The sequence below is a fragment of the Telopea speciosissima genome, chromosome 1, assembly GCF_018873765.1.
Source record: "Telopea speciosissima isolate NSW1024214 ecotype Mountain lineage chromosome 1, Tspe_v1, whole genome shotgun sequence".
Taxonomy (NCBI): domain Eukaryota; kingdom Viridiplantae; phylum Streptophyta; class Magnoliopsida; order Proteales; family Proteaceae; genus Telopea; species Telopea speciosissima.
In genome coordinates this window covers 76,825,432-76,832,675 of record NC_057916.1, presented here as the reverse complement: position 1 = coordinate 76,832,675, position 7,244 = coordinate 76,825,432, and the positions used below count along the sequence as shown (strand labels likewise).

Below are 7,244 nucleotides of genomic sequence, written 5' to 3'. Positions count from 1 at the left end.
GTTGTTGGAGAGATGCCCAAGGCGTTGGTGCCAAAGAAGCGAGTTGGGAGTAGGTGAAACGGAGGCGCACACAGAAGATGTACCCGATGGACAGAAGTGATAAAGGCCGTCACACAGCATTCCCACCCCAATCGGCTTCATCTTTGACAGGTCCTGGACAACACAAAAGGATGAAAAAAAAAATGAGTGAGCAATTCTAGGTGCAAGTAAGTTTGCTTATAGATATTAGATTGAAATTAAAGGATGGAACGTAGAGAACATCATGTAGAATAATGGAGGAATTAAGGGATTTATTTCCTATGTGAGTGGCTGGCAGTAGGTTCCCATTAGGTAACCAAATGGGAGTGGATGTAGTAAGAGGGGTGGGATTAATGAGGCCATGGAGATCACAAGTCATGTGATCAGATGCACCACTATCAAATAACCATGGTGGAGAAACTTTACCTAAAACAGTAAAACCAGCGGGCGTACCTGCGAGTTGAGTGGGTGTAGAAGGCGAATCACTACCCAAAAGAGAGATGAGCTGCTGGTATTGGGCAATGGTCAGGCTTGGTACAGGGACATCAGTAGCAGCATCAATATTGACATGGCAAGAATTATCGGTCGCGTGGTCCAAGCTCTGTGACTTGGTGGATCGATGTTGGTGACCCAGAGGGTAACCATGAAGCGGCCAGCACCTCTCACGGGTATGGCCAAAGACATTGCAATGGTCACAGTAAGGACGATTGCTATTGGAGCGGCCATGGAATTGCTGTGTGGGGCGTCCCTGTGATCGCTAAGTATCGCCATGAGGAGCATGGGTTGGAGCAACCCTATTGGCAGCCATGGCAGCCATGTCGGGTAGGGTAGGCACAGGGGTGAGGGTACGCTGCTGTTCTTCCTGGAGGATGAGATAATATGCACGATGGACATCAGGCAAAGGGTCCATGGTGAGTATTTGAGATCGGATGGCAGCATAGCTATCGGAAAGACCCATGAGCAAATGGTATACGCGCTCCTCTTGGGCAGCGGAATGGAGCTGAGAATGGGCACCGCAAGTGCAAGATGGGGCTGATACATAAGAGGCCAATTCATCCCAAAGGACTTTGAGATGGGTGTAGTAAACAACCAGCGAGTCAGAGCCTTATTGGATGGTCGCAATGGCGCGTTTGAGGTGGAAGACCCGAGGAGCATTGCTACAAGAAAACCTTTCCTCGAGTTCCTTCCACACAGCAACGGCAGACTCCGCATAGATCATGCTATCGGCAATGGTGCTTGAAAGAATGTTGAAAAGCCATGAGAGGACCATGAAGTTGCATCGGTCCCAAAGCTGCACGTCCGGAGAGGGAGGCGATGGTCGAGGCAGAGAGCCATCGACGAATTGCATCTTGTTCTTAGCAAACAAGGCCATGCGAACTGCAAGGCGCCAAGTCGGATAGTTATCGCCCACTAAGGGGGTGGAGACTAGAACAGTTCCAGGACTGTCGGATGGGTGAAGATAATAAGGAGAAGTGTTGTCGATGGAAGGAGAGAGGATTGCAGGTGAAGCTGCAGAAGAGACAGCAGCAGTTGTGCCGGAGGGAGGATCCATTGCAAGGAGAAGATGGAAAACCAGAGAAGATTAGCGTGAGATGCCAAGACCGAGTCAGGCTGATACCATGTACGAATGGAAATTCAATTTGAATATTTCAATGTGTCTATTATCATTATCCAATGTAAAATATATACAAGATGATCCCTGGATTATGGGATTCAATTATACAAAAAAAGGAAAGATAAAATCAAGGGATTGAATACAAGAATCAAGGAGAAGATGTGATTGGAATCTACATAAATGGAAGGTAATATTGGAAGGCAATATTGGCTGTAACGGTTCTCTTCCAGTAGAACCGTTAATATTACTAGATGTCAATGCTTACTTAGCCATACTTTCAAAAAAGGAAGAATCTCATTCCTAAACAAATCTTCAATAACAATTTCTTCTCTATAATACGAAGGAAGATGTCAAGCCTCTGAATCCATAATTGGATGTCAAGAATCAGAGTTTCCCTCTATATTGAAAGGGAATTTGCTTTGAATCTGAACGACCATCCATGAATTCAGAAGCCATGAAAATGAAAAATGGAAAATTTAGAGTATAAGTAAGGAAATTAAAATGGAAGTTAAATTCAAAAGTAGACGACAGATGCCAACACATCATAAACATCGTCACTAGAGTAAATTAAAGACGAAAATAAATAGAAGAAACAGAGGTTAAAGTAAAAAAATTTATTTTTGGACTTTTCTTTTCTTGTTTGGAATTGGAATTTGGTTGATTAGATAATGTAATCAGGCCACTCGGAGATGAAATATGATCCATGGACTCCCCATGAATATCTTTGAGCTTCGAAGGCTTCTCCTTCCCTTCCACAAACCTAGCTAGATTCCCCACAAAGGTCGTCCTTGATGGAAAATCGATCAGAACCATGGCTCCCACCCCAATCTTCGCTCCTTTCCTGATCTTCACATTCCCCAAAAAGGTCACTCCAGCACCTATCAGAACCCCATCACCGATCTTGGTATGCCAATCCCCTCCAACCTTTCCAGTCCCACCCAGAATCACATGATGCAAGATGGACACATTATTCCCAATTACTGCAGTTTCTCCAAAGATAACCCCAATGGTGTGATCAAGCAGAATCCCCTTTCTGATCTTGGCGGCAGGATGAAGGTCGATGGCGAAGACTGGTTCCAAAGCTTGTGGGTCAATGTTTAGTTGTCTACCATGATGGATAGTGATGATCCAAGTAAGGAGTCAAGGTGCGATGATCCAAGTGAGAGTCCAAAGGGTATAACGTGGGTACAATATGTGTACCACACCTTGGGGGCCTGGAAATTCCCCTCTTTACATGGGGACAAGGCGGTCATGTCTAGGCGCCCAAGGCGTGGTAACCACGCTGGGCACACGATCGGGTAGCATTCTTTTCTCTCAATTAAAAATTGGGAACGTGTTCTCTGTCCGAGAGTTTGTCCCTACGCCCAAATATACAGGCATGAAAAATGACCACTATGCCCTTCCTAATAAACATTGGCACACATTTTTTCATTGGCCGGGGGCGGGGTACTGGCACAAGAGCTATGCTTCAGATAGGGTTCATTTTCCCTTAATAACTAAAGAAAAATCGTAAGACCCAACAAAAGGAAAACCAGTAGACAAAACCACTAGGTGTTCGAAAACTGTCCATTGATTCAAGTTCTAGTCAAGGCATCTATACTATATTCGGTTCTCCTCCAGCCGTGGCGGGAGCTGGACCGCAAAAATAGGGGGGTTTGGGTCATATCACAGGCCGTCCCCCTGTTTTTGCTTGGCTGGATCCTCCAGCTCCCGCCACGGTTGGAGGAGAGCCAGGTCCATCTATATATACCTGGTCCAAATCACAAAAAAAGCGTGATTTCAGTTTTCCCAGGTTAAAGTTAAACCACCAGTTCGACCCAATTCTACAAGCCATGGATTCATGGACAACAAATAACAAAATTGTCAAACTCACTCAAGCAACTGTGTTGTCACAATCCAATCAGAGGTTAGATAAATTAAATAAAAATTATATATTATAGTGGCCTCAACATCTTAAGGTATCCCAACAATCAACATTGATAACTAGTACATGAATCATAGATGAACATACAAAATCATAATGATCAGATTTAGATTAGATACGTGAATAGCTAAAGTCGTCCTCTACAGGAGCTGGAGAAACAGCAGTTAACACAATGAAGCCTCCAAACAAAATAGTAATGATGGCAGTGAAGTTGACGAGGAAAGCTTCAGTTCCATACTTGGCAAGGCCTCCGGTCTCGAGGAAGGTGAGCTTCTCCATAAAGCCTAGTATTGCAGTGGCAAGGGCCAATATATACACGAACAACCCGAAGAGAACATGCCATGGAAGAGATTGAACTCTAATTGCGGCTACCCCACTAGGGTAAAAGAACATTAGGAACCCAAATATCCACTGCAAAAAGCATTAATTCAATATCATCAGTTTTATGTTAGGGTTCCATGTGAAAGCAATTATCTCATATCTATCAATGTGAATGTTTATAAGGACTTGGACACACTTTCTTTAATAGCTAGTTTTTTAGGATAAGTTCTACCTAAGTCCCAACAAGTGGTATCAGAGTTAGCGTTTGAAAACTCCAGACGGTGCTCCAGATGTGAAGGTTTATAAGCACTTGGGCACCCTCTCCTAAACAGCAAAGGGTAGTATTCTACCCGAGTTCCAACATTTCAAAAATGGCTCAGTGGCCAGAAACCTCTATATATCTAGCCTGGACCATAAGAAGCCCAGTTTGGAATGGTTCAATCATTGGTTCATCAATACTTTGAAGTCTTAAGATGGAACACTGAGACAACACTGGAACAGCCCAAAAAAAAAACAGGCTGGATAAAACCGGCCCAGACCAGGCTAGGTTAATAAGAAAATATGAAGGAGCATGAATGTTTCATGTTTGTAAATACCTGAATACCATAAAGACAGATAACTCCAATCCCTAACCAGGAATGCAAACTGTAGAGATTGGCAATGGAGCTCTCATTGTGAAATTTGAATGCGGCATAGATCCCGACAATGCCAAGGATGAGGGCAATGAAGTGCAAAGTGAGATGGATCACCTTCTTCACTTCCTTCGACAAGGGAATAGCTTTGTAACTGATTATGGCTGCATTTTGTCCCCCCAAAAAAAAATTCACTATGAAACACAGTAAGGCAATCAGAATTAATAATTTGAACAGAAATGATTTTTCCTCACCTTCACCACCTAGAATTATGAATCCAATTAACATTAGCACCGGATGAATCTGCAAAGTACAATTAATTTGTTTTCAAATCTGAATTTGCTAGCTACACCTAATTATAGCATATAGTCATATACCATATCACAATCTAATTTATGAGTTCTATCTATTTTATGTGACACATATAGATACATATACTCTATAATATTGGCTCTAAGAATAACTCAAAAACGAAGCTCAAAAACCCAATCAAAACAGATGATCCATGAACAGAGAGAGAAGCTAGTCTAGGTAGGCCATCCTTTGTCTTTCCCAATTGTTTGGCTGATCAGACGATTTAACCTGATTACTAATAAGGTCAGCAAAAGAAATAGTACAGTTTCTGTTTGTTACAAAGCTTGAAAGAACAGCAAACCCAGAAGAAGAAGAAGAATACATTGAAGATGAGAGACTTATTGGTGGATTCGAAAGCAAGACCACCTCTGAAATGGATGCACCATACCAACACCATAAACGCCGCTGCAATTGCCAGCAAATGCGATACGACCGTGAATGGAACCGCACCCACCCTTGTCCTCATCGCTGAAAGTGTTCGTTACCTGCTCAGTCTACTTGGAACCTAAGCAATTGGGGAAGCGCAGAAAGATATCTTCTAATAAGAAGCCTATCTCAATGTTTTTACCTTTTGGGAATTGGAGAGCTTTAATAGGGGGATCGGGGATCGGGGATCGGCCCCAAGGTGGTTTGAACTTATGACCTTTTATTTGAGGAGTTGGTCTTTTGTCAACTGAGCTGACCCCTCGGGGTGTGTTTTAAACTTTTTTTTGCTTATTGGAGTGGTATAATTGATCACAACCGTCCATCTCCTTCCAAAATTGGGATATCACCATGTGGCCACCGATCAGTCGAGCACCACTCTAGTAAACCGCTTGCCTGGCTCAGTCTCCTCCTTTTTTCTTTGGTGGTTCATTGAAGGCACAATAGTTAGATTAATCATAAGTTAGTTACACTCAATGATCAACGGAAGACTTTATTTGCAATCAGACGAAGCCGTCTATTATATATGATCGAAATAAGTGATAGACCCATCTAGGAAATTTATCCACTCAAGTGCGGTGCATTGTCCAGTGCACCACACTTGAGAATCCAACCGTTCATTCAACATTTGAAAGGATAAAAAGACACCACTGCCCATGTTTTTACTGTTGAATAATTAAGTATGGTGCCGCACTCCCATTACTTTGAGGCGATGTCACTTGTAACATAACCCCAATATGAAAGAAAAAAAAATTGATACAAAGAATATCCATCACGAATATATGATACTATGTTGTTTCCACAATCGACCTACCCTCAAATACGATAATACTTAATAAGATTGAGTTTTCTTCAGCCACAATGAATGAGAATCCATTCACCCACAAGTTGAACGATGGGCATGTACATGACTAGATGATGACTATTTAATTTGAATGCCAATGGTATGTATGTTTTCAAGAGGATGAAAAAAGAGAAAAAAAGAGTATTTTAGAAGAAAAATATAAAAATTCTAAGAAATGATTTCTTTCTCAAAGGTGTTTTATTTTCATGGTAAGCCTCCTCCTCCTTCCCACCAAAAAAAAAAAAAAAAAAAAATCATGTGGACCACTTCTCCATAAAGCTTAAGCAGCAATTAAGTTGTCATGTGGATAAAAACAAAACCATCCCACCAAATTTGGTTGAGTTAGTCATCCACCACCAAGTAGAGATCAGTTTCCCTATTAATTATGACAAAATTCAAAGACATTTGGTTTTACAGTTCATAAATAACAATTTTTTAAAGAAGTTTAGATGTTAAAGTATATTATTGATGAAAATAACAATATAGTTTTTATTTTTTAGGTAAACAATGAAAATAACAATATAATCAATAAGATACTAATGAACAGACCTTTCAAAATAAATAATTTTGAAAGGAAGCAGATGTGGCTCCATCATGTTATAAATAATTTTAGTAATTATTGACTATTGACTACTTAAAAATGTTCAAGTGTGATAATTAGTTATGGGAGGAGGTTTCCCACAACGCGAGAGTGACAGGATTTCCTACGCCCCATCAATGGGTGAATGTCAATCGATTTCGATAATAGGGGTAGAGGAGAGAGTGTGGCATGGGAGGAGCCAAGAAGGAAAGTGACTATGCGTGAGGGAGTTGGATTTTGGTTGCCTGGGAATTTTTTCCTATTAGGTTTTTTTTTTTTTTTTTTGGTGAAGATTTTTTTCCCATTAGTTATATACTTCTTTGAAACTACAAAAATATTTTTTTTTTGAGGGGATTGCTACTAGGTTGTGTGGCCCTTGCACTAGCACGGGTCCAATGAGTGAGCACAAGATCATCCAACAGGGGTAGGATTTTTCATTTCACATAAGCGGAGCGGTCATTTCGCCTTTCCTATGTCTGGGTGTAGGTGCCACATAGCTTGGCAGCCTTCTTCCCCCTCCCCCTCCCTTTTTT

General features: G+C 41.5%; 1 protein-coding gene across 1 annotated transcript; it reads right to left on the bottom strand.

Annotated features, from left to right (window-relative positions):
* Nucleotides 1-3,580: 3,580 nt before the first annotated feature.
* LOC122659127 (probable ascorbate-specific transmembrane electron transporter 1) lies at nt 3,581-5,330 on the bottom strand. The gene is made up of 4 exons (XM_043854277.1): nt 5,187-5,330; nt 4,765-4,813; nt 4,475-4,674; nt 3,581-3,968 (listed from the first exon to the last, which is right to left on the bottom strand). The coding sequence occupies exons 1-4, from the start codon at nt 5,328-5,330 to the stop codon at nt 3,669-3,671; spliced, it is 693 nt and encodes a 230-aa protein (XP_043710212.1). The 3' UTR covers nt 3,581-3,668.
* Between the last annotated feature and the right edge of the window lie 1,914 nt (nt 5,331-7,244).

What these genes read in the sequence shown, in the direction of transcription:
- LOC122659127 (XM_043854277.1), bottom strand. Translation starts at nt 5,330, where the DNA reads ATGAGGACAAGGGTGGGTGCGGTTCCATTCACGGTCGTATCGCATTTG. An exon ending in ATAAGTCTCTCATCTTCAAT is followed by an intron (nt 4,814 to 5,186) that starts GTATTCTTCTTC and finishes TGTACTTTGCAG; the next exon opens with ATTCATCCGGTGCTAATGTT. An exon ending in TCTGTCTTTATGGTATTCAG is followed by an intron (nt 3,969 to 4,474) that starts GTATTTACAAAC and finishes TGCTTTTTGCAG; the next exon opens with TGGATATTTGGGTTCCTAAT.